Genomic DNA, 24016 nt, shown 5'->3' with positions numbered 1-24016 from the left:
GCCCTGGCTGTCCTGGAACTCACTCTGTAGACCAGGCTGGCCTCGAACTCAGAAATCCGCCTGCCTCTGCCTCCCAAGTGCTGGGATTAAAGGCTTGCGCCACCACTGCCCGGTGGCTTTTTATTCTTAATTAGTAGAAATGATCTTGCTATTAAACTTGAAGCAAATGTAGACTTGGATTTAAACAGCCACCTTGAAGAAATATTTTATAACCAAGCCTGGTAGAATACACCTTAACTCCCAGCATTTGAGAGGCAGAAGCAGAAGGATCTCTCTGTGTTCTAGGCCAGCCTGTTCTATGTAGCAAGTTCTAGGACGCTCAAGACTATCTCCACCCTGTCTCCAAAAAAAAAAGTTTTATAATAATACTTCGATATTTTTTGGTTTGTGTATGTTTCTGTGTGTGTGTGTGTGTGTGTGAGAGAGAGAGAGAGAGAGAGAGAGAGAGAGAGAGAGAGAGAGAGAGAGTGTGTGTGTGTGTGTGTGTGTGTGTGTTTTTTATAGTTTTAATATGAAGAGGAAGGGTATATGGCTGACCTTGGTTAGAAGCTACATACTATCTTGTATTAAGTGGAATTGCTGGTGGTTCTAATGTTGTTTATTCAGTTTAACTTGCCAGTAGTTACTTTTTCAGAGTCTCGTTAATGTGTGACAATGCTCTCTTGTATGTCAGTCCTCAGCCACCAGACTGTTGTACTGCACCACAGGCGTGCTGCTGAGAAGGCTAGAAGGAGATGCGACTTTGCAGGGAGTCACCCACATCATTGTTGATGAAGTTCATGAGAGGACAGAAGAAAGGTAAAGGAAGGCATTCCCAATGGACACACATGCCTGTAAAATGAAGGCGTGGCAGAAAACTGTTGCTTGCTTCCAGTGGAGTTTAGACTTAGTATCAATAAAGTCATAAAGAAGGCTAAATTAGGGGGCTGGAAAGATGGCTCAGTGGTTAAGAGCACTGACTGCTCTTCCAGAGGTCCTGAGTTCAATTCCCAGCAGCCACATGGTGGCTCATAATCATCTGTAATGGGATCTGATGCCCTCTTCTGGAGTGTCTGAAGACAGGGACAGTGTATTCATATACATAAAATAAATAAATCTTTAAAAAAAAAAAAAAAAAAGGGCTAAATTAGAGGAAAGAAGTGGCTTCTTGATCTCCAAGGTCAGAAGCACAGTGGTTGGAGAGGGCATGCCCATCACCAGGAGAGCCTCCTGGATATCATGCTATATTCCTGAGGGGTAGTCCTTATGTGCTTCTTTTGTTCTTTTGATCATTCTGTAAGCATTCATTCATGAATTTATAGCTCCAACATCAAGTGCCCTGTCAGGTAGTAGTTGCTGGGGATACAAGGTATGAGAAGGTCTTTTGTCTTCACAGTCTGAGAGCAGAAAGAAATGAGGAGCCATGGAAGGTGAGACCGTAAGACAGTCAGAGACCACACTGCTGAAGAAATGACTTCAATTAATAACTGAAATAAGAGTTGGGAACAGAGATAGCATGGATGGATGTTTTGAACTGAGGAAAGCCAATATGGTTAATTGAAGAGAGGACAGCAGGAGGCAGAACAGGAGGCAAATCTTCAGAGGCCTTATAAACCATAAAAGTCATCTAGAGTTTATCTGAATGAATTAGAAATCATTAAAAAACATTTTTAGAGCCAGGCATAGTGGCACATGTCTTTAATCCTAGCACTTGGGAGGCAGAGCCAGATGGAGTTCAAGACTAGCCTGCTCTACAGAGCAAGTTTCAGGATAGCCCAGGCTACACAGAAACATTATCTTGAAAAGCCAAATCGAAAATATATGAGCAAAAAGACTACGTGTTAGAAATCTTTTGTTTTCAGATGGTTTCTTCTTATGGAAATATGAGTTTATTTTGTTAGTTAATAAATATTCATTGAGCACTTGGTATGTCCTGAGCACAGTAGTAGTGAGCAAAACAGTAACACCTCAAATCCTTGTCCTTGAGAGTTTACATTCCAATTGTTAGGGGAGCCCAATAATAAAGTGAATAAGTAAAATACAAAGTGTTAAGTTCTAAGAACAAAAGACAAATGCATGACAAGAAGTGGGGTTCATTTGAAATTTTAAATAGGTTAGGCAAGGTTAGCCAAGGAAGGCCTTGCTAAACATGTTTTAAGTAGTCTTTTTTTTTTTTTTAATTTATTTTTATTGGATATATTTACATTTCAGATTTTATCCCCTTACCCCCATTCCCCCCATCATCCAGGGACCTCCTATCCCATCCCCCCTCCTCATGCTGCTATGAGAATGTGCCCCCACCTAACCCCCACTCCCACCCTCGAATTCCCCCCTTCAGTGTTCATTCTTCATGGGACCAAAAATCTCTCCTACCTATGCCCGACAAGGCCATCCTCCCTTTCATGTACAGATGGAGTCATGAGTCCCTCCCTCCCTATGTGCTCCCAGGCTGGTGGTTTAGACCTTGGGGAGCTCTGGTTGGTTGGTATTGTTGCTCTCCTCATGGGGCTACAAACCCTTTCTGCTCCTTCAGTCTTCTCTCTAGCTTCTCCATTGGAGGACCCTTGATCAGATCAGTGGTTAGCTATGAGCGTTGGTTTCTGAATGTGTCAGCCTTTGGCAGACCTCTAAGGAGACAGCTATATCAGGCTCCTGTCAGCATGCACTTCCTGCCATACACATCAGTGTCTACCTTTGGTGACTGTACATGGGATGAATACCCAGGTGGAATGGTCTCCAGATGGTCCCTCCTTCAGTTTCTGTCCCACACTTTGTTTTCATATTTGCTCCCTTGAGTATTTTTGTTACTCCTTCTAAGTAGGACCGAAGCATCCACACTTGGTCTTCCTTCTTCATGAGCTTCATGTCTTAAAAGAAGTGAGGGGCATCCATGTAAGCAGCTGGCAGAAACTCATTCTGGCATGTTACTGATGTGCAGAGACCCTCTAAGCTGCATTCCTCAAGGACAGCTGAAACCTACCTGGTAGGGGAGAGCAGAAGGAAATGAGGGTGCAGAGAGCCATGTCAGCACTAATGAGAAGTCACTGAAGGATTCTGCGTAGAATTGCATACTCAGATGACATTTGAATAGAAGTAGCAGTCAACTGTGTTGATCTTAGATTGCAGGAAGATGAAGGCTAGCATAGACTAGTGAAGAATATTGCTTGGTGTACTGTTACTCTGTCAAGTCCATCACTCCACAATTTATGGAGGGCTTTGTAGTTTGTTTTCACTAGGCTCAGGAGTGTTTGTGTCATTCTCTAGACTTCTAGTTTATCCTTTTAGCAGCCACGTGCCATTCCATAGACTGGAGACTGTTACAGTTAGCCATTTCTGTAACTTTGCTCTTACAAACAGTGCTATAATGAAAATCTTTGTATGTGCCTTTTGTAGACCTATAAAGAATCAGAATGATGAACTTCAGTGATAAATCCTATTATACTTTGATTGGTATTGCACTGAATTTGTTGAAGACATCTGGTGTTTTATATTTTTAGATTCTGAACTTTTCTCAACCAGGACTGTGGCACATCTAAGTCCCATACTTTTCCCTTAAGTCTTAAATACTCCAAATACACAAAAGTCATTAGTTTTCTATGTTGGATGTGTCTGGCCCTCAACTATCTTTTCTTGTCTTCAGTGACTTCTTACTGCTAGTTTTGAAGGACATTGTGATGCAGAGAGCGACCCTCCAGGTCATTCTCATGAGTGCAACTCTGGATGCTGGGCTCTTTTCCAAGTATTTCAGCTACTGCCCAGTCATCACCATACCAGGTAAGCAAAGCACACTGTTCAGTCTCATTCCATTGCTGTGCATCCCTTAAATAAGGAAGGCTTACTACTTCAGAGTTCATTCAGAATTTTTACCTGTCTCTAGAGAAGTGGTTTGTTTACAGCAAAACAACGCAATGTAAAGCAGCTGATGAAGAGGTAATTTACTCCCTTGCCAGATTTTAATTTTGCATGTGACCTTAAAGTCTTAGTTCTTAGGATTTCTAACATTCTGTTGTATTTAACATCAGAATATATATCTTCAAGAATAGCCTGTCATAGAGAGGGAAGATATGCCTACTTGTTCATTTATGGATTGTGCTAACTGTCCATATACTGGTTCACTCTGAAGGAAAATGCAGTCTGCATTTTCTTTGGATGCTTCCACAGCCTTGTGGAATAATTACTACTCTGAGCCTGGCCTGTCTTTCTATGGTTGATTGATTACCACAGGGACAATTTGGAAACACTGACTGAAGTGATAGCATTCTTGGTAACAGCAGAGGAAGAGAAGGAAGCATGTGCTGGGTCCAGAATACAGTGCTGACTGTTTAATGTCTCTGTAGGGAGTGTGCAAGAAAGAAATAGTGTAATGGGTTTTAAAAGGTCCCATGGGGAAATTATTTCTTTCTTATGCACCTCCATTCTCTACTAATAAGAACTTATGCCTACCAATTTCTGTCATCCAGACCTTTTTAAGAATATTTGTAAGCTGAGTGTAGTAATACATACCTTTAACCCCAGCACTTGGGAGGCAGACGCAGGGGGCTTTCTGTGAGTTCAAGTCCAGCCTGGTCTTCATAGTGAGTTCCAGGACAACCAGAGCTATGTAGCGAGGCCCTGACTCAAAGAACATACAAACAAAATACTTCCAATAACAGAAAAAAAAAAACATGTTTTTAAATTTTTTTTATCTTTATTTATTTTTCCAAATACTATTTTATTATGTAGATGGTGTGTTCAAACATACACACAAAATGTCCAACTTTGCTTACTGGGGATTGTGATAATTCTAGTTTATTTTCTTGTTTTTCTAGGTCGTGCATTTCCAGTTGATCAATTTTTTCTGGAAGATGCACTTGCTGTGACGAGGTAAGGAAGAAAATCTTTGAACACGGGTATTGTTTATCTTGAGTGCGCCAGGACAGTACCTTCCTTTCTACTTTGTCTTTCACCTCACTTCTCCATTGAGTAGCTTGTTTTCCTCTCTTTGTCAGCAAGCAGACTCTTAAGTCCTACTTGTTATTGACTACCTCTGACAAGTGCTTAGTGTGTCTGCATCTCTGCTCCATCAGGTGTCAAGTGTATCTAGTACTGTTAGCATTTCCCGGGGCCATGAGGACCAAGTAGGAATAAGTAGGGTAGTCGTTTAACTAGAGTAACAGAGAGCACTTGCTGTTCTAGAGGAGCGAAGTTCAGTCCCCAGCAACTGGGACTCCAGCTCCAGAGATCTGATTCTGTCTTCTGGCCTTTACAGTTACCTACATGGCTAAAAAAGAAAACTAAAACCAAATAAACAAAGTGCTAGAACTGTGCCTGACTCATGATACATGCTTTATAAACGTGAACTGTTATCATGCTCTCGGGAAGTTTGTAATATAGGCTGAATGTTAGGCTGTCTGTGTAGGGGACTGGAAAGATGGTTCAGTGGTTAAGCATACTGACTAATTTTCTAGAGGTTTTAAGTTCAATTCACAGCACCCACATAGGGCTCACAGCTATCGATAACTCCACTCTCAGGGGATCTGATACTTGTGGCCTCCCCGGACACCAGGCAGACACACACACATACCCACATGCAGACACAAACACAACTAAATAAAAACAAATCTCTAAAATTGCTTTTTAAGAGCCAGGTGGTGGTGGCACACGCCTTTAGTCCCAGCACTTGGGAGGCAGAGGCAGACAAATCTTTGAGTTCCAGATTAGCCTAATCAACAGAGTGAGTTCCAGGACAGCCAAGGCTACACAGAGAAACCCTGTCTCAAAAAAAAATAAAAAAAAAAAATAAAAATAAGTAAATATATAAATATTAAAAAAAAAAAAAAAAAAAAAAAGGAGGAGGCTAGATGGCTTAGAGAGTAATACTTGCCACCAAGTTGATACTCTGAGTTTGATCTTGAAACCCACATGGAGGAAGGAGAAAACTGACTTATACAAGTAGTCCTCTGAGTTCATGCATGCAGGCGGGCAGGCAGGCGGGCGGGCGGTCGGGCAGGCAGGCAGGTAGGCAAGCATGCAAGCTTGCGCGCGCGCACACACACACACACGCGCGCGCGCGCGCGCGCGCGCACACACACACACACACACACACACACACGAGCACGCACGCGCGCGCGCGCACGTTATGTATACAAAACAGCAAAAAAAGTGAGCACTACCTGTACGGTTTCAGAACTGGGTAGGAATGTTCATTCCTATTGTATACAAACAGGTTTCTCTATGGCTTTCTGACTTGAGAATCCTCCAGACTTTTACTCCTTACTGTTAACCCACCCTTGCTGGCTATCAGATTTTTAGCTGTCACTTCTGTGACAGAAACTTCTAGATCAGGCTGTTTATTGCCCAGCACAAAACCTAGGGTGGAAATACTGCCGATGTGGAGCAGCTCGCTGTAGAAGCCTCGGCAGCATCAGCCGGCCGGTCCTCGGCAGCAGATGGTCCTCGGCCTGCTGCTCCTTGGCAGACTTGTCCCTCTTTATTCTTTACTTCTGCTCCACCTTCCTTCCAAGTCATCCTTTAACCTCAGCTTGCATGCTACCTTGATGAAATTCCCATCTGCTTGTTCCTTAGAGGGTTCAGGCGCTTCTGATGTACCTCTATCGGCACTTTTTCCAGTCTGCCTTGCAGATTAGTGACCATCTTGGTCTGTTCTCACTGGTTTGCAAGTTTCTTAAAAGGTTCTCTGTACTTCACCACACATCACCACACCATACCATGCCACACTGCCATAGCCCCTGCATAAAACTGACATTTGGTAAATGCCAAGATAAATGTTGAATGGGAAGGGAGAACATGGCATTTGATGGTGAAAAGTAGCTGGAGAAAGTCAAAGATTATAGAACCACTAAATTTTAGACTTCACAAAAGGCTATGGAACCTTTTCTATAAATAACATCTTATAAAGAATCATAAAGAAGTAAGAATTAAAATGAGAATTATCTGGGTGAGCAAGGTAGGAAGGCAAAAGGGAGCCCCACTTGTTCACTGTCCCCCTAACCCTTATCTTTCCCAGGGCCTCTGAGAAACCTTAGACCTCCAGAGGAAGGAGTTTCCAGTTATGTCAGTCAATTCTCCTGGATGATGAGAAAATAAGACTTTTGAAATGGACTCTTGGAAGTTCCGTGGCATGGTGATTTAGTTGCAGGCCTAGAACTCTGACCTAAGCTGTTAGTGCCAAGTGTAGACTTTTCCACTTCACCATAACAATAGTAGTATCTCCAACACATAGCCAACTGTCTAATGAGAGAGTCTTGTAGTGTGTTTGATTATGGTCTTATAGCAGTGTTCAGAAAAGACGTGGTAATTCAGGTCTACATTTTGTTTTACTGGGTAGAATTAGCTGTTTTAGAATTATAGTTGGAGCCTTGGGGAGGTGGGTGAGATTCTCAAAGAAGGAATTAAAATTCGGGCACTGCAACTAAGAACATAGCTCAGATGTCTTCTGAAAGTCTGTAATTCTTCCTGGGTAGCACTTCCATAGTCTTGTCTGCGTTAGGTGAGAACATTACACAGAACCAATGGCATTCATTCCAGTGTGTTCCCAACCAAACAGGGCACAGCCAGCAGAATCCTGGACTGCTAAGGAGGTAACACATGAGCTGGACAGAAACAACAGCATTCTGCTGAGGGTAAACAAAGTGGGAGAATAATTTCTGTCTTCTGCAGCAGGAACACACCACAGAGACACATACTTTTGTCTTCTCCCTCAGGTATGTGTTACAGGATGGGAGCCCATATATGCGCTCCATGAAGCAGATTGCAAAGGAAAAACTTAAAGCCAGGCACAACAGAACTGCACTGGAGGAGGTAGAGGAAGACCTGAGGCTGTCCCTTCAGCTCCAGGATGAGGAGGAGTCTGTCAAAGATACGATACCTGATCAACAGTTAGACTTGAAGCAGCTCCTGATCCGTTATAAAGGTACTGTGCTGCTCAGGAATGGCATCAAATGTGCGATGTTTCTTGTCACGTCTTCCATACTAAGACCCAGAGAAAAGAAAAACAGGACTTCTTTTATAGTAACATTGTCTTATATCTATCAGAACAACTTTAAACTGACAAACCCAGCAGTCTAACGTACAGATTACAGCTAGCATGCCTGACAGTGGGCTTTGCTTAGTTTGTTTTCTTTTTGTTTCTGTTTTCTGATTATTAAAGAAAAGTCAGGGCAGTGGTGGCGCACACCTTTGATCCCAGCACTTGGGAGGCAGAGGCAGGCGGATTTCTGAGTTCGAGGGCAGCCTGGTCTACAGAGTGAGTTCCAGGACAGCCAGGGCTACACAGAGAAACCCTGTCTCAAAAAAACAAAAAAAGAAAAGTCTTTGATAGGAGAGAAAGAAAAGCCAGCTGACCCTGCAGGAGTAACAGAGGTTAGAGCTCTACGGGAGATAAGTGAGAGATGGGAGTCTGGGAAAAAGAACAGGAAGGTGGGCTGGGAGCTGGGACTAGCCTCAGCTTTAAGGACAAAAGCAAAGTAGTAACCTTGGACTTCCTGTGTACATAACGTCTGATTATGTAGATGGCAGGTTTCATGGGAAGGAACAGTAGCCAGGCACAGTATGTCACAGGAGGAGGGGAATCCCTAACAACACAAGTAAAATGTTTAAAGGAGGAATTTTTAAAATGTCATTTTATTTATTTATTTATTTATTTTTGAGACAGAGGTCTTACTATATTGCATGGGCTAGCCTTGAACCCTTGCTTCGGCCTTCCAAGTAGCCAGCTCTATAAGCATATGGTATTATACTCACTTAAATATGTTATTTTTAAAGACCATATATACTGCTGGTGTGTAAAATTTACCCAATACTTAAGTAAATCTCATACCTCTCCACAAATGACTTCACTACACAGGGAATTAGTAACAATTACATGGGGAGGATGATCAAGCCAATCACCAATGATGGGGCAAGCCAAGACTGCAGACCCTAATCATGCACTGGATGCTCACACTGAAATACCACAACATTATTTTGTGGTATTTCAGTCAAAAATGAATGACTTGATTGTAATGAACACCAGAAAAAACAAATAGAGGGACACTCTACAAAATAATCTTTAAAATGCCAATATTGGCCTGGAGACATTGATTGGTGGGCACATTATGAGGATTTGAGTTCAGATCCCCAGAGCTTGCATAACAACCAGGCATGTTGGTGGTGAGTGCTTATACCTTAACAGAAGTGGGGCTGGAATACATACAGCAAACAGGAGGATCAGTCAGATTGAAACTGGACTTCAGGTTCAGTGAGAGACCCAAAAAGCCGAGGAAGCTTTTGCTGACTTCAGTGGTAGGAAGTTTATAGATTCTTACCTGGACCAATATCAAAGGGATGGAGTAAGTTCTTTCGGGTGGGGGGGGGGTCAAAAGAGGACCTGGAACTCACTATGTAGACAAGGCTGGCCTTGAACCTACAGAGATCTGCCTGTCTCTGCCTCCCAAGTAATGGGATTAAAGGCCTGCAACACTATGCCCAGCATTGAGGAAGTTCTTAAATTCACATGCATCCTTCAAGGAAGATCCATCATTTCTGTCTCTGTCTTAAAGGGACCTAAAAGTTGAGCACTGTTATAAGATGCTAGTGAAACAGCTGTGTTCCATTCATGTCTTCCTGTGGTAACTGTTACCTGGGCTTCTAGATGAGGGTTTGATTGAATCTTGGAGGAGTTTCTAAAATGTGCCTGACTGAATTTGAGTCTAGATCTTAAACTTTGAATAACTATGTGGTGGTTAAAGGAGAAGGAGGAGGAGAGAGTTAAAAGTTCTAACAGGGCAAGCACTGTCAAGGGCTTCTCTTTGGGTTGCTGCCCCAGAAAAACAAAGTACGTTTGGGTTGGGGATGTGACTCTCAGTTGATACAGTCTGTATCAAGTGTATGGACTTGCCAGGGAGCCTTGGCTTTGCTCTCCAACAATACAGAACCTAGATGTGCTGGTGTGTGCATGCTGGTGTGTGCATATAGTCCCAGCACTTGAGAGGGGGGCAAAGAGGATCAGAAGTTCTTAAAGAGAGGGAGAGGGACAGTGTGTGCACTCCTGCAACCAGTGTTTTCTGAGGGATGAAATGAAAAAGGCCACCAAGCAAGCACCTTAGATTCAAACTTCTGTGCTACTGAACTGACCCAGCACTCACAAACCTCACAGGTATAAGGTGTAATTATTCTTCTGATTTTTACTTTTCTTTCAGGGGTGAGCAAGTCAGTCATCAAGACAATGTCTGTCATGGATTTTGAAAAGGTCAACCTTGAATTAATAGAGGCCTTATTAGAGTGGATTGTAGATGGCAAACACTCCTACCCTCCAGGTAACTAACTCTCTTTTCTCAGGCCCCAGTGATGCACATATGAAACACTAAGTCTGGTCTTGAGTGGGTTTCCTCTGTGTGTCTTCATCACAGGCCATCCTCTCTGTGACCTTCTCCTCACTCTTATTCTGCATAACAGGACTAGTATGTGACACTGCCTGAAACTGTTCTGCTTACTGACCCATCTCCCTTCAGTAGTGTATAAACTTAAGAGCAGGGATTTTGCTGGGTGGTGGCAGCCCACACTTTAAGCCCAGCACTCTGGAGGCAAAGGGAGGTAGATCTCTGAGTTCAAGGCCAGCCTGGTCTACAGAGCAAGTTCCAAGACAGGCAGGGCTATGCAGAAAAACTGTGTCTTGAAAAAAAATTAAAAGAGCAGGGCTTCTTGTTCTCCTGTATCTCTCAGCTCCTAGGAAAGGGCTTGGAACATTTAAGTATAGAAGTTTTTAAAATTAAGACAGGGTCTCACTTTGAGGTCCTAGATCGCCTAGAACTCATTATATAGACCAGAGTGGCCTTGAACTCACAGAAAACCACCTGCTTCTGCCTTCTAAATGCTGGAATTAAAGGTGTACACTACTATGCCTAACTATAAGCAATTTTTGTTGAAGGGTTGGGTGCTGATTGAATGGAATAATAGATTAATAACAGACTTTACATGTTCATGACATAGTACTTAGGAGCAGTGATAATGGCTGCTCTCTCAGTTCAGACTTTATCATTATGATGTTTTCTAAGGAGACGGGACAGCCATGCAAACAGGTGTTGTTAATGCATTACCAATAGACTAGTGGCCTGGTTTCATTCCAAAGAAAATGATTTTTTTAAAACAAACATGCCAGCCCAAAAGGAATCTTAGAAAATTACCAAAATTCACCAGGAATGGTGGCACGTGCTTTTAATCTCAGCCCTTGGGAGGAAGAGGCAGACCAGTCTCTGTGAGTCCAAGCCCACCCTGGTGTGCATTGCAACAGAGCCGTTCCAGTTTAGCCAGGAATACATAGTGAGATCTATCTCGAAACAAACAAACGAACAACAACAACAAAACAAAACAAAAAAAGAATCAGTGATATATTTGTGAATATGAGAGCTGTCCCCCACAGGTGGCCAAGCCATGGGGGAGGAAGACAAAAATATAGACAATTTCCTATCTATTTATCGGTAGATCGACAGATCAATAGATTACCTTACCACTCTAAGTTGTGTGTCATTTAGTGCAAAAGAACACAGGATGGATCTGAGGCCAGAAACTGAAAGTCTGTATTGAGGCAGACATCTTACCAGGTAAGGCCCAACCAAGGGCTGAGTAGTGTGTCACCTACTGATGCCCTTCTTATGTAGGGTGGCTGTGAAGGCCAAATGAGGTAATGTGTGTGGAAAAAAAAATCCCTGTGCTGTTTGGCCCTCCTCTATTTTCGAGATGATTTAGACTCCTTCCTAGTTTTATGGGAAGAGTAAGCTATGACTGTAGGCAATGAGTTGAGGAGATCTGCTTTACATCCATGCTAGACAGCTGGCATGGACATCCTGCTCACTGCGTAAGACTGAGGGAGACACTAGTGAAGAGGTTATCTGCTTCCTTCGTGAATGAAGCACAAGAGAAAGCTGGGTGTGGAGGCTCATGCCTACAACCTCAGTACTTAGGCCACTGAGGCAGGAGACTCAACACAGGCTAAAGGCCAGCCTGAACTACAAGTCTCAAGACTGGGTCTCAAGACCACCTGAACTACCAAGTGACTGGTCTCAGCAATCTGCAGAAGTAACTAACTACTGGGGAGGGACTGCTGTTAGGACAGAAACACGCCATCATCTCTTATGGTTGCTTCTTTCAAATGTGTCTAATCTTAGATAGTCAGATCAGAGTACCAGTTATAGTTTTTTGTTTCTTTTTTTTTTTTTATCATGTCCAGTAAAATGTCTAGATCTCATTAACAAAAGAATCTTCTGGTCTAAAGGTCACTCATCTACAGCAGAAACAGATAATGGCAGGGTACGAAGTATGTGGAAGAGCTTAGCTGGTCTGACATGTGCAAGGTGTTTGCTTTGGTTCTCAGATGCTCTGTACACACACGCACATTGGGGGGGGTAGAGAGAGGAGGGAGGGAGCTTGGCTAGTGCTTCTGAATAACTTAAAGCATGCTTTTCTGAAAAGTTATCAAATTCTTATTAGTTTTCCTTGTTCATTTATTTATTTATTTTTATTCCCAGGTGCTATACTTGTGTTTTTACCAGGGCTAGCAGAAATCAAGATGCTTTATGAACAGCTACAGTCTAACTCTCTTTTCAACAACAGACGCAGTCACCGGTAAGCCACCTGTTCTCTATCCAGTCTTCCACTGCAGCCATCTCTAAAGATGAAGAGCGGAAGGGTTCCTATGGTCACCCTTACCCTCCTTAGACTGTGGTGTCACCGCTCAAACACGTGTTTGTTTATTCCAGCTAGAAATGGGAGACCTCTGCTCCAGGAAATGTTACTCCATTCCATCAAGGACAGACATTTCTCTTCACTTATCATAGTGACTCAGCAAATCTGCCTGCAGTTTCAGTTGCCAGATTCCTGAAAGGGGGGGGGGGGGGCGGGCACTGGGGAAAGCTAGCATTAATAATAACAAAGAAATGCTGCCATTCTGAGAGAAAACAATTTTTCCCAGTCACTGGCTGTGCCGTCACATACGAGGGCAAAGCTAGCTAGCAAGCACTTCCTAGAAATTCAGCAATGGACATCCTAACTTGTATCATTAGCAATGGATATCCTAACTTGTATCATTAGCAATGGATATCCTAACTTGTATCACACTTTGCCCCCTCTCTCTGGACTTAAGAAAAAGATTATTCTTTGCTGGTTAGTTTGTTTTAGGTTTGTTACTTATAAAATATCAATCATTTATTCCTCTTGGTGGCTTACTACTGAATAACCCCAGAACTTTTCCCAGGTTGGCACAAGGTTTTTGTTTCTGGAAGGCTGTATTTCATGAGACCAGAAGGAGCCCTCAGGCCTGGAAGACCTGGGCCTTAAGGGCTTGCTCAAAGCTGTCAGATGCTGTCTTAGTATTTCCATTGATGACAAGAGACACCATGACCAAGGCAACTCGTATGAGGGACAACATTTAATTAGGGCTCGCTTACAAGTTCAGAGGTTCAGTCCATTATCATCATAGTAGGAAGCATGGCAGCCTCAGGCAGACAGGGTGCTGGAGAAAGTTTAGAGTATAACATCTTCATCCAAAGGCAGCAGAAGGAAATGGATCTGGCTCACACTGGCCAGACATAAGTATGCAAATGAGACCTCAAAGCCCTGCCTCCACAGTGACAGACTTCCTCTAACAAGGCTACACCTCCTCCAATTAGGCCACGCCTCCTAATAGTGCCACTTCCCATGAGCCAAGCCTATTCAAACTACTACAACTCTTGAAGTCATTTAATTAATTTCAGTAGAAATTTACCCACTGCGGGTCAGTTTCGATGGTTCATGCCAGAATCCTTACTGTGGTTCCCTTCCTTTTAGATGTGTTATTCACCCACTTCACTCGTCGTTATCCAGTGAAGAGCAGCAGGCGGTGTTTGTGAAACCTCCAATAGGTGTAACTAAGATTATCATTTCCACCAACATTGCTGAGACATCCATAACCATTGATGATGTTGTTTATGTCATCGATTCTGGGAAAATGAAAGAAAAGAGGTAGGTGAAGTAACTAATCTCCTTTAGGATAACACAGCTGTTAATGGTTACTGCCATTGAACACTCATGAAAAGAATATTGTATGTGGCTCCATGGCCAGTGTCATGAATATGGAAGTCAAACAAGGATGCAAAATCACAAATGCAAATGGATTCATTTTCCCATGTGATTTTTTTCCTGTACTTGGATGAGAAAAAAATGGCTAAAGAAAATGTGTGTGGTGTCTGCTGGACCTACATCATCATGGCACTAGTTATACCACTGCCCTACAATAAGCCAGACTGTATATCTTGAGGAATAAGGTGGTTGTGTTACATGAGTAAAACTCTTGTCTGTGCCCAGTAGTCCTGACAACATTCTTAAAAGTAACTCAGTTAAGTACTTGCAGGAACTATGTTCAATCCCCAGAACCCACATTTAAGAAAGGAAGGAAGACCCAGTCAGTGGTAGCATACGCCTTTGAACCAGTACTTGGGAGGCAGAGGCAGGTGGATCTCTATACGTTCGAAGCCAGCTTGGTCTACAAAGAATGTTCCAGGACAGCCAAGGCTACACACAGAACTATGTTTCAAAAAAAAAAAAAAAAAAAAAAAAAAAGGATGGAATGAGGAGAGAGAGAGAAAGTGAGAGAAAAGGGGAGAAAAGGAGGGAGAGAAGGAAGGAAAGGAAAAAGCTAGATATAATGGCATGCACGTCTAATATCTGGGGAAGGAGAGACAGGAAAAATCACTCATGTTCACTGGTCAGCCAGCCTACCCTACTGGATGAGTCCCAGGCCAGTGAGAGACCTTGTCTCAGAGAGAGAGACAGAGAGAGAGAGAGAGAGAGAGAGAGACCGAGAGAGAGAGACCGAGACCAACGGAGGGGGTGGCAGAGACAGTATGGGAAGAACTACAGCCAGAGTTATTCTCTGGCTTACATGCACATGCACACAGAATAACTCAATCTTCTATTTCCTTTTCCTTTCTAGATATGATGCCGGCAAAGGAATGGAAAGTCTAGAGGACACATTTGTGTCTCAGGCCAATGCTCTGCAGCGGAAAGGCCGAGCTGGCCGAGTTGCATCTGGAGTCTGCTTCCATTTGTTCACGAGCCACCACTACAACCACCAGCTTCTGAAGCAGCAGCTCCCAGAAATCCAAAGAGTGCCACTGGAGCAGCTGTGCCTCAGGTTACGTCCCAGTTTGCCTCCTCTGCATGCACAGCCCACGCTTCTCCTTCCATCTAAGTTTCAAGGTCTTTTTCCTAGTAGGAGGCATGGTGCGAAGAATAGAGTGGATGCCATCCTTCATTTGCATAAAGCCCATCAGTGTGGTCCTTTCCTGCCTTTTAACTCTCTACACATAGAGAGTCTCACATTTCAGAGCGTGGCCTTATAATAATTCTCAAAAAGACATTTCTAAATTAGGAAAGTAACTTGACTTGCCAGGGAATTTCAGCCAGAGGACACAAATAATCTTAGTATGCTAGAGAAAAGTCTACAGTCGCATTATCAGTTAGAGAAAAGTAAACAAAACTTACAACACCATTATTAGCTAATGAACAATGTCATAAGATGGGATTTAGTAAGTAGTTGAACAGATTCAATATTACATGAACTAAAGAAGTTTTAATTCAATGTTTATGAAAAATTGCTTGATGATATAAAAAATGCAAATTATCCATACTCTTTTATCCAGTTGTTAACTTAAAAAGGAAAATAAAATAATTGAGGTGGTAAGGCTTAGCTGTATAAAGCTCTTCTTTTTTAAGGGCTGTGCACGGTAGTCAAGCCCTCTGCCCCGTGCTACAATCCCCACTATGGTCCTGCCAGCATAGTTCATCCTTTTTTCCTCCTTGCAGTTTCACTACATTTGTCACGTCAGCTCACCGCTGCAGGGAAATGCCCCAGTGAGAAAGCTAAGCTACAAATATATGAACATTAATGAGTAGCAGCTGTATTATCTGCGCTGATAACACAAAAGAGATTCACCAGGTGATGGTGGTGGTGCACGCCTTTAATCCCAGCACTTGGGAGGCAGAAGCAGGTGGACCTCTGAGTTTGAGGCCAGCCTGGTCTACAGAGTGAGTTCCAAGACAGCCAGGGCTACAGAGAGACCCTCTCTCAAAACAACAGGAATAAGCACAAGCAGTGTGACTGCTGGGTCCTGTATAGTTCTGTTCTCAGCTTGAGGAGCCTCCCTGCCTTCCATGGCAGCTGTCCAGTGTCCCTTCCCACCCCAGTACTCAACATTTCCACATCCTTACCAATGCTTTGTTCACCATCTGAATTCTCTTTCATAATCTGAACCCACTGTTAAGAGAAAAAGGCAATTTTGAAAGTTTGTTAAAAGAATTTAATATGGGTAGGTAGACTTTTCAGTGTCTCTGTAGTTTATTGCTAAGAAAACTAGAGGACAAGATTTGTAAAGGCTTTATGTAAAGCAGCACTGCAGCTGGGTGTGGGGATCCCTGCCTGTAATCCTGGAACTGGGGAGGCTGCTTCTGCTCACAAACCATCAAACGCTGTGTGGCTTAGAAAACCACATGGGAGGAGTTGGAGAGAGGGCTTAAAGATTAAGAGCACTGTGGCTCTTCCAGAAGACCCGAGTTCAGTTCCCAGAGCCCACTGACAGACAGCTCATAACCATTTGGAATACAATTCCAAGGGAGCCCCTGACAGCACCTGCACTGGGTGCTTCAGCACCTGCACTGGGTGCTTCAGCACCTGCACTGGGTGCTCATACCTACATGCAGACACATCTATACATAATAAGCAAGGATTAAATCAATCCTTTTTTAAAGGCATTTCTTACTCAAGAAACAAAAGTTATCCCTCTGCTTCATTCTGCCAGATACCAGATTTACAAATCCTGATTTTCTTTTCTTTCTCAGAATTAAGATTTTAGAAATGTTTAGTACACATAATCTCCAGTCGGTGTTCTCTCGGTTCATTGAACCTCCACATATTGATTCTCTTCGTGCCTCAAAAGTACGGCTGCGAGACCTGGGAGCCTTGACTCCAGAGGAAAAGCTGACCCCTCTGGGTTACCACTTGGCCTCTCTGCCCGTGGACGTGAGGATTGGCAAGCTGATGTTGTTAGGCTCTATCTTCCGCTGTCTGGACCCGGCTCTCACCATTGCTGCCAGCTTGGCTTTTAAGTCCCCTTTTGTAAGTGAACATTTGTCTAAATTGGAATTTATGTCACAGGTCTTGAAGGAGGCTTTAGACTTCAGAGGTATATGAGCCCCTAAAAACGTGCATGTATGTGGGATGTGAAAGATTTCAAAGCACAATGGTATTTGATCCTTAGAAAAACCTATATCTCCCAACCCCACCCACCCCCCAAAAAACTTGGGAATTAGAGGTATAGCTTATTAAAATAATATGGTTTTTGTTTGCTATTGCTTATTTTAGAAGAATCAAAATAGTAAACCAACAAGATAGCACTTTATAATTTGAAAAGGTAATGAGCACATTATCAACTTTAAAAAGTAACTGTATTGAAGATAATTTCCACGTACAGTCCACTCGTGTAAAGGGTTTAAGTCAGTAGACTTTAGGAGTTACAGTGTAGTACTTTGTAGCCTGTGTGAGGCCTCAGACTTAATCTCCAGCACCACAGCAGGGAGGAACAATTGGGGTTTTGTATGAGCATCCCACTGTGACCAGTTTTCAGGGCCAGCCTGAGCTGCATGTGAGTTCCATGCCAGTCTGGGCTATAGAATAGAATCTCTGTCTCAGACATCAAAAAGAAAAAATAAGTTGGGTGTGGTGATCTATATTCTAGAAACAGAGACAGGATGATCACAACAAATTTGAAGCCAGCTTAGTGTACATAGCAAATTCTAGGCTAGACAGAGTCTCACAGTGAGAATGTCTTTAAAAACAACAACAACAACAACAAAAAACAGGGGCTAGAGAGATGTCTCAGCAGTTAAGAACACTGGCTGCTCTTCCAGAGGACCAGGGTTCAATTCCCAGCACCCACATGGCAGCTCACAGCTGTTTGTATCTCCAGTTTCAGGGAATCTGTCACCCTCACTGATACATGCAGGCAAAAGATCAGTGCACACAAAAGTAAATCATTAAAAAAGGAAAGAAAGAACCAAACAGCAGATCCAGCAAATAAAATGTGTTGTCCTTCCTTGATGGCTCTTTTGCCATTTGGTCTTAAAACACCTAAAGAGCTTCTCCTGGACTCATGTGAACTCACAGAACAAAAGACCCTTCACTGGCTCCACTGCTTGCCTTGAATAAACCTGTACATGGAGTAGCAGACTCCGATCCCTGCAGGATGCTTTCCCCAGGTAGTGGCTTCAGCAGCAGTAGGAAACGCCCTTTGAAACCTCAGATAAACCATCCTTCAAATCCATTCCTCATTTAGGTGTCTCCCTGGGATAAAAAAGAAGAGGCTAATCAGAAAAAACTGGAATTTGCATTTGCAAACAGTGATTATCTGGCCCTTCTATGCGCATATAAGGTAAGGGAACTCAGAACTTCCCTGTGGAGCCACAGCTGGCACCAGTGTCAAAGTAAGTTCAGTTTCATTCTCTCCACAATTTAGGGTTGGCAGCTGAGTACAAAAGAAAGTGCACGAGCAAGTTATAATTACTGCAGACAAAATTTCCTGTCTGGGAGAACCCTGCAGGTGAGTCCTGTGCCGCTCCCCCATCATTTCCCCGTCGTAGCTGGCAGTTGCCCAGAGGGATTGTCAGGACAGTGGGAACGCTATCTTCTCAGCTGTGCAAAATGGACTCCTGAACATGAAGATGTGTGTCTCTATCTTCCCCTGTGACATCGCTGTAGGCTCCCTTCCACCGTGTCTGGGAAGCCAAAGTCTCCATGGAGACGGTCTCTACAAAGCTTTTGTTTTACTAACAGTCTGGAGGCTGGAGAAAGGGAGGACCAAGACGGAGGCCCAAGGAACATAAACCAGTGTTCTTAGTACTCCTGCTTCAGACATCTAGTTTTTTTCTCTTCTGGTACATAAGCTGTACCAGGGACCCGACCTGACCTGTTTTGTTCAGACCAGTGAAATGGATCAGAGTCAGGTTTCCAGCATGCTAAGCAAGCCATCCCCCATCCATATGCCTCCCACTTTTGAAGTAATGGGCTCTTTTGTGTTGCCAGGTTTGTCCTCAACACCTCAGTCCTCTTGCCTCTCTCTGCCTTCCAAGTAAGGAGACCACAAATATGAGCCACTGCATTTGATTCTTGCAGCCTATATTTGAACAAAAGCCACAAGACAAAGACATTGGCACATTTTAGTGCCTGGATGTAAAACACTTAATAATGTCTCCATATTCCCAACATCAGCTGTGATGCAGTAAGACCATAAAGTAGGACACGAGGGAAAGTTCTGCAGATGAGTTTCGCTGGGAAACGTTAGCTACTCCAGGCTCAGGTAAGGAAGGGACTGACAGGACCTGGATAGAAATGCTAACAGAAGGTTAGAAAATAAAGTAACAAGCCTGATGGCAGAGGCAGCCGCCCACCTTTGATCCCAGACCTTGGGAGGCCAGAGCAGGCAGATCTCTGTGAGTTAGAGGTCAGCCTGGACTACAGAGAGTTTCAGGATAGCCAGCACAAAACAGACAAACCCTATCTTGAAAAACAAAACAAACAAAACAAAAGGCAACAAGCAGTACCACAAGCAAAAATAAATTACATTTGTTTTGCTCATCCCAAGAATTTGCAAGAAAATCAGAGCACTCAGTTAAAATGTATAAAATATAAAATCGTGGGGGGGGGGGGGGGAGTTGGAGGCTTTGGCTTTCCATGTAACTGTCTCCCTCTGTTTGCCACTTTGTAATAAATGAAAGCCACCTTTTACAAAGTGCACTCATGACTACTCAGTGTTGTTACACATTTGGGAGCCATTCACCTTGGATGTGCTGCTAGCTCTTTCTTTAAAAGGTCCATCCCTTCTTTCAGGAAATGGCCAGCCTCAAGCGGCAATTCACTGAACTGCTGTCTGACATAGGGTTTGTAAAAGAGGGACTCAGAGCAAAAGAAATCGAAAAAAGAGCCCAAGGAGGAGATGGTGTCCTGGATGCCACAGGAGAGGAGGTAAGGAATGTCACTTCTGTCTTGATTGACTTTTAATTCTAATAGCGTGGCACTGAAATGTGGACAGAGGCATCATGGCCATTCTTCACGTCAGCCAGTGAACAGTGACACACTGAATTCTCCGGTCCATAATGTGTCAGCTAACCTTCACGAGATCAGAAGTTTTTCTGGTTCATTGTCAACACTGCTTTCTTTTAAATTTCACACTTGTTCTTGATAATTCTATAATTCACAGTAGGCTCTAGTAATGTTTCTCAAAACAGGCCAGCCTTTACCAACCAATGTCTTAGGTGTAATTTTAGAAAGGGATTTCTTCCCGATATACTTATGTTCCTTTGTTTTAAAACAATTAGTATTTGCTGGAGAGTCTATCTCACAAACCAGATTTTTTTTTTCTCTCCATTGATGCTTATCAACACCACCTCTGTTTATTTGTTTAAACCTGTGCAAAAAGAGTTCACTTTGATCATGCTGGGCATCAGGACTTGGCACCAGTGTCACCTTGGCTCTAGTGAGGCCCCTTAACCACATCACAGTCAAGAGCACTAGCTTCATAACTGCTATGCATGCATCTAGAAAAAAATCATTGTAAGCTCTTTTAAGACTGGATGCTGCGATGCTCCCACCTTGATGATAATGGACTGAACCTCTAAACCTGTAAGCCAGCCTCAGTTAAATGTTGTCCTTAAAGAGTTGCCTTAGTCATGGTGTCTGTTCACAGCAGTAAAACCCAAACTGAGACAGTAGTGTACTACTTTTAATTCCAGCATTTGGGAGACAGAAGCAGCTGGATCTCTGTGAGTTCGAGGCCAGCCTGGTCTAGATAGTGAGTTTCAGGCCAGGCAAGGCTAAAGTGAAACTGTCTCAAAAAGAAAAAAGAAAGACATATGATGGCAAACGTGTGACATGCTAAAACACTTCATATGGTAATGCTATGTTTCTCTCACAGGCTAACACAAATGCTGAGAACCCCAAGCTGATATCAGCAGTGCTGTGTGCTGCTCTGTATCCAAATGTAGTGCAGGTAACAGGACACTTTTCCTAAATCCTCCTGCTTCTTGCTTTATTGGTAACAAAAGGATAAACTAAGTATGCCCCTTAGTCTTCTTCAGTAGATACACACAGCACAAGGAGTCCCAATTCATTCATTCCCCAGCCCAGATATTGTATGAGACAAGGCTGTAAATGAGCTGACAGTGCACACACCGACTGCCAGAGAAATGCAGATTTACACAAGGAAATAGACTTGTTTGCTCTTAAAACTGGTAGAACATCTAGTAATGAATACTGATGCTGTGTAGTCCTTAAGTAACCACTCTGGGTGAGAGTAAAATTTATACAAGTGTCCTAACTATGCTCCATTTCCAGAGTTGTTAGAGAAAATTTGCAAAAATATGCACAAAGTTATAGCCAGGGGGATAGTCACTCAGCAGATCTAATTTTAACCCAGCAAATCTAAATTTGCAGTAGTGTGTACCAGCTGTGGTGGTGCACACCTGTAATCACTGCACAGGAGAAATGGAGGGAAAGGGATCCAAGTTCAAAGCCTGCCTCGGCTACACAAGTCCAACACCACACCACATTTGCACTTAAGACACGCTCTAAACAAACAAACAAACAAACAAACAAATATTTAATGATAAAGTTATAAACACTTACAATGAGGTACCATATAATAATGCTTTAGGAAAATCTTGAGCTGGGCAGTGGTGGCGCACGCCTTTAATCCCAGCACTTGGGAGGCAGAGGCAGGCGAATTTCTGAGTTCGAGGCCAGCCTGGTCTACAGAGTGAGTTCCAGGACAGCCAGGGCTACACAGAGAAACCCTGTCTCAAAAACAAAACAAAACCTCAAATAAAATAAACAAATCTTAAATTTTAGACAAAAAAAAAGAAAAGAAAATCTTGAACAAATATAAAAATGTGTTCAATATACAAAGTTTAAGAAGCAAGTGATACAACAGCCCTGGGACAGGGAGATGGCTCAGTGGATAAAAGTGCTTGCCTGGAAGCCTGCTACCTGAGTTTGATCCCTGGAGCCTACATGGTGGGAAAAGAGAACCAGTTCATGCAAGATGCGAGCTGTTCTCTGACCTCCACACGGTGCGTATGCACACACACACACACACACACACACACACACACACACACAATCTTATACACATTCACATACTATAAATATATATATCCCAGCACTGGGAAGATGAAACAGGAGAATCACAGGTTGGAGGCAACTAAAGCTACAGAATGAGCTCCAGGATGACCCGGGCTGTACAATGTCCAGGATGACCTGGCTGTACAATGTCCAGGATGACCCGGGCTGTACAATGTCCAGGATGACCCGGCTGTACAATATCCAGGATGACCCGGCTGTACAATGTCCAGGATGACCCGGGCTGTACAATGTCCAGGATGACCCGGCTGTACAATGTCCAGGATGACCCGGGCTGTACAATGTCCAGGATGACCCGGGCTGTACAATGTCCAGGATGACCCGGGCTGTACAATGTCCAGGATGACCCGGGCTGTACAATGTCCAGGATGACCCGGGCTGTACAATGTCCAGGATGACCCGGGCTGTACAATGTACAGGATGACCCGGGCTGTACAATGAGACCCTGCCTTGAAAAAAATGAAACATAAAAAGAAACAAAACTATTCAAGCAATTCTTGTTTGTGCCAAAGAACAAGTCCTACAATGAAAATATGTTTATCTATTTTCATAAATACTTGTTATCTAGGTCAAGACCCCAGAAGGAAAGTTCCAGAAGACCAGTTCTGGAGTTGTCAGACTGCAGCCAAAGTCAGCTGAGCTGAAGTTCGTTACCAAGAATGACGGATATGTCCATATTCACCCTTCCTCAGTGAACTATCAGGTCAGCATGGCAGCGTTTAGTCTGTTGCCTACGGCACATCCTCAACTGAGAAACACAGTCCCTAAAGCAGACAAGCCTTAGTCCATGACTTGCAGTGTCTCCAGGAGTACCATGAAATTAGAGAAGGTTGAGTCTGTAGAAACAGACTGACAGGCTGTTTCTGGAAAGGCTTTCCAAGTTGAGAAAATTCTACTATATACAAAAAGTGCTCATTCCTGCTCTCAGTGAACTGGCTTAGGAAGTCATGAGGTGATTCAGCATCTTTTTGCCAATCCTTTATTCTGTCCTTCCTTCAGCCTGCTGCTATGAGACTGTTGCCTCTTCCCCATAGGTAAACTCATCCATGGTCACAGTAACCTCCTAATTGTCAAATCTAAAGGACAGACATCACCTCGTCCTCATGTGGCTTTTGACACTGTTAACTTCTCTTGTCTCAAATCAATGACTCTTTGCTCCTAAAGTAGCCCCTCCCATCCCTGGTACCGTCTGCTTTACTAGGTCCCCTTCCTTTGTTCTGAGGCAGTGGTCAGCCTTCCTTCTACTTTTCTCACTGTAGTGTATATACACCTGTCAACCCTCACTGTGGTGTGTGTACACCCCTCGACCCTCACTGTGGTGTGTGCACACCCCTCGACCCTCACTGTGGTGTGTGTGCACCCCTCAACCCTCACCGTGGTGTGTGTGCACCCCTCAATCCTCACCATGATGTGTGCACACCCCTCGACCCTCACCATGGTGTGTGTGCACCTCTCGACCCTCACCGTGGTGTGTGCGCACCCCTCGACCCTCACCGTGGTGTGTGTGCACTCCTCAATCCTCACCATGATGTGTGCACACCCCTCGACCCTCACCATGGTGTGTGTGCACCTCTCGACCCTCACCGTGGTGTGTGCGCACCCCTCGACCCTCACCATGATGTGTGCGCACCCCTCGACCCTTTGAGAGCACACCATCATGCTGAGAACATGCCCAGTACATGCTGACACCAAGTCTATCCAGAGCTCAGCGTTTTCTGGGCTTTCCTGCTAGAGAACAGCAGCTAGAGTCCTCCAGCCGCCTCAGACCAAGCTCATCATCTTCCTGGGCACATTTTCTTCCTGTGTACTGTCCTGGTAAATGGTACCATCTGACTCAGA

At 43.6% G+C, this 24016-nt stretch overlaps 1 protein-coding gene across 4 annotated transcripts in view; it reads left to right on the top strand.

Moving 5' to 3' along the window:
* Dhx57 (DExH-box helicase 57) overlaps positions 1–24016 on the top strand; it is a 50695-nt gene that overhangs the window by 21116 nt on the left and 5563 nt on the right. For all 4 annotated transcript variants that reach the window (XM_034514101.2, XM_034514100.2, XM_076942324.1 and 1 more), the window contains 14 exons: positions 674–798; positions 3620–3753; positions 4788–4842; positions 7683–7891; positions 10158–10274; positions 12483–12579; positions 13780–13953; positions 14924–15124; positions 16828–17104; positions 18321–18416; positions 18501–18584; positions 19871–20005; positions 20955–21029; positions 22746–22880. In XM_034514101.2, the coding sequence (XP_034369992.1) occupies positions 674–798; positions 3620–3753; positions 4788–4842; positions 7683–7891; positions 10158–10274; positions 12483–12579; positions 13780–13953; positions 14924–15124; positions 16828–17104; positions 18321–18416; positions 18501–18584; positions 19871–20005; positions 20955–21029; positions 22746–22880 (1914 nt within the window). The remainder of the gene's footprint in view (positions 1–673; positions 799–3619; positions 3754–4787; positions 4843–7682; positions 7892–10157; positions 10275–12482; positions 12580–13779; positions 13954–14923; positions 15125–16827; positions 17105–18320; positions 18417–18500; positions 18585–19870; positions 20006–20954; positions 21030–22745; positions 22881–24016) is intronic.

The sequence above is a fragment of the Arvicanthis niloticus genome, chromosome 11 (assembly GCF_011762505.2).
Source record: "Arvicanthis niloticus isolate mArvNil1 chromosome 11, mArvNil1.pat.X, whole genome shotgun sequence".
Classification (NCBI taxonomy): Eukaryota; Metazoa; Chordata; class Mammalia; order Rodentia; family Muridae; genus Arvicanthis; species Arvicanthis niloticus.
Note: the sequence above shows the minus strand (reverse complement) of the source record. Positions and strands in the feature narration are given on the sequence as shown.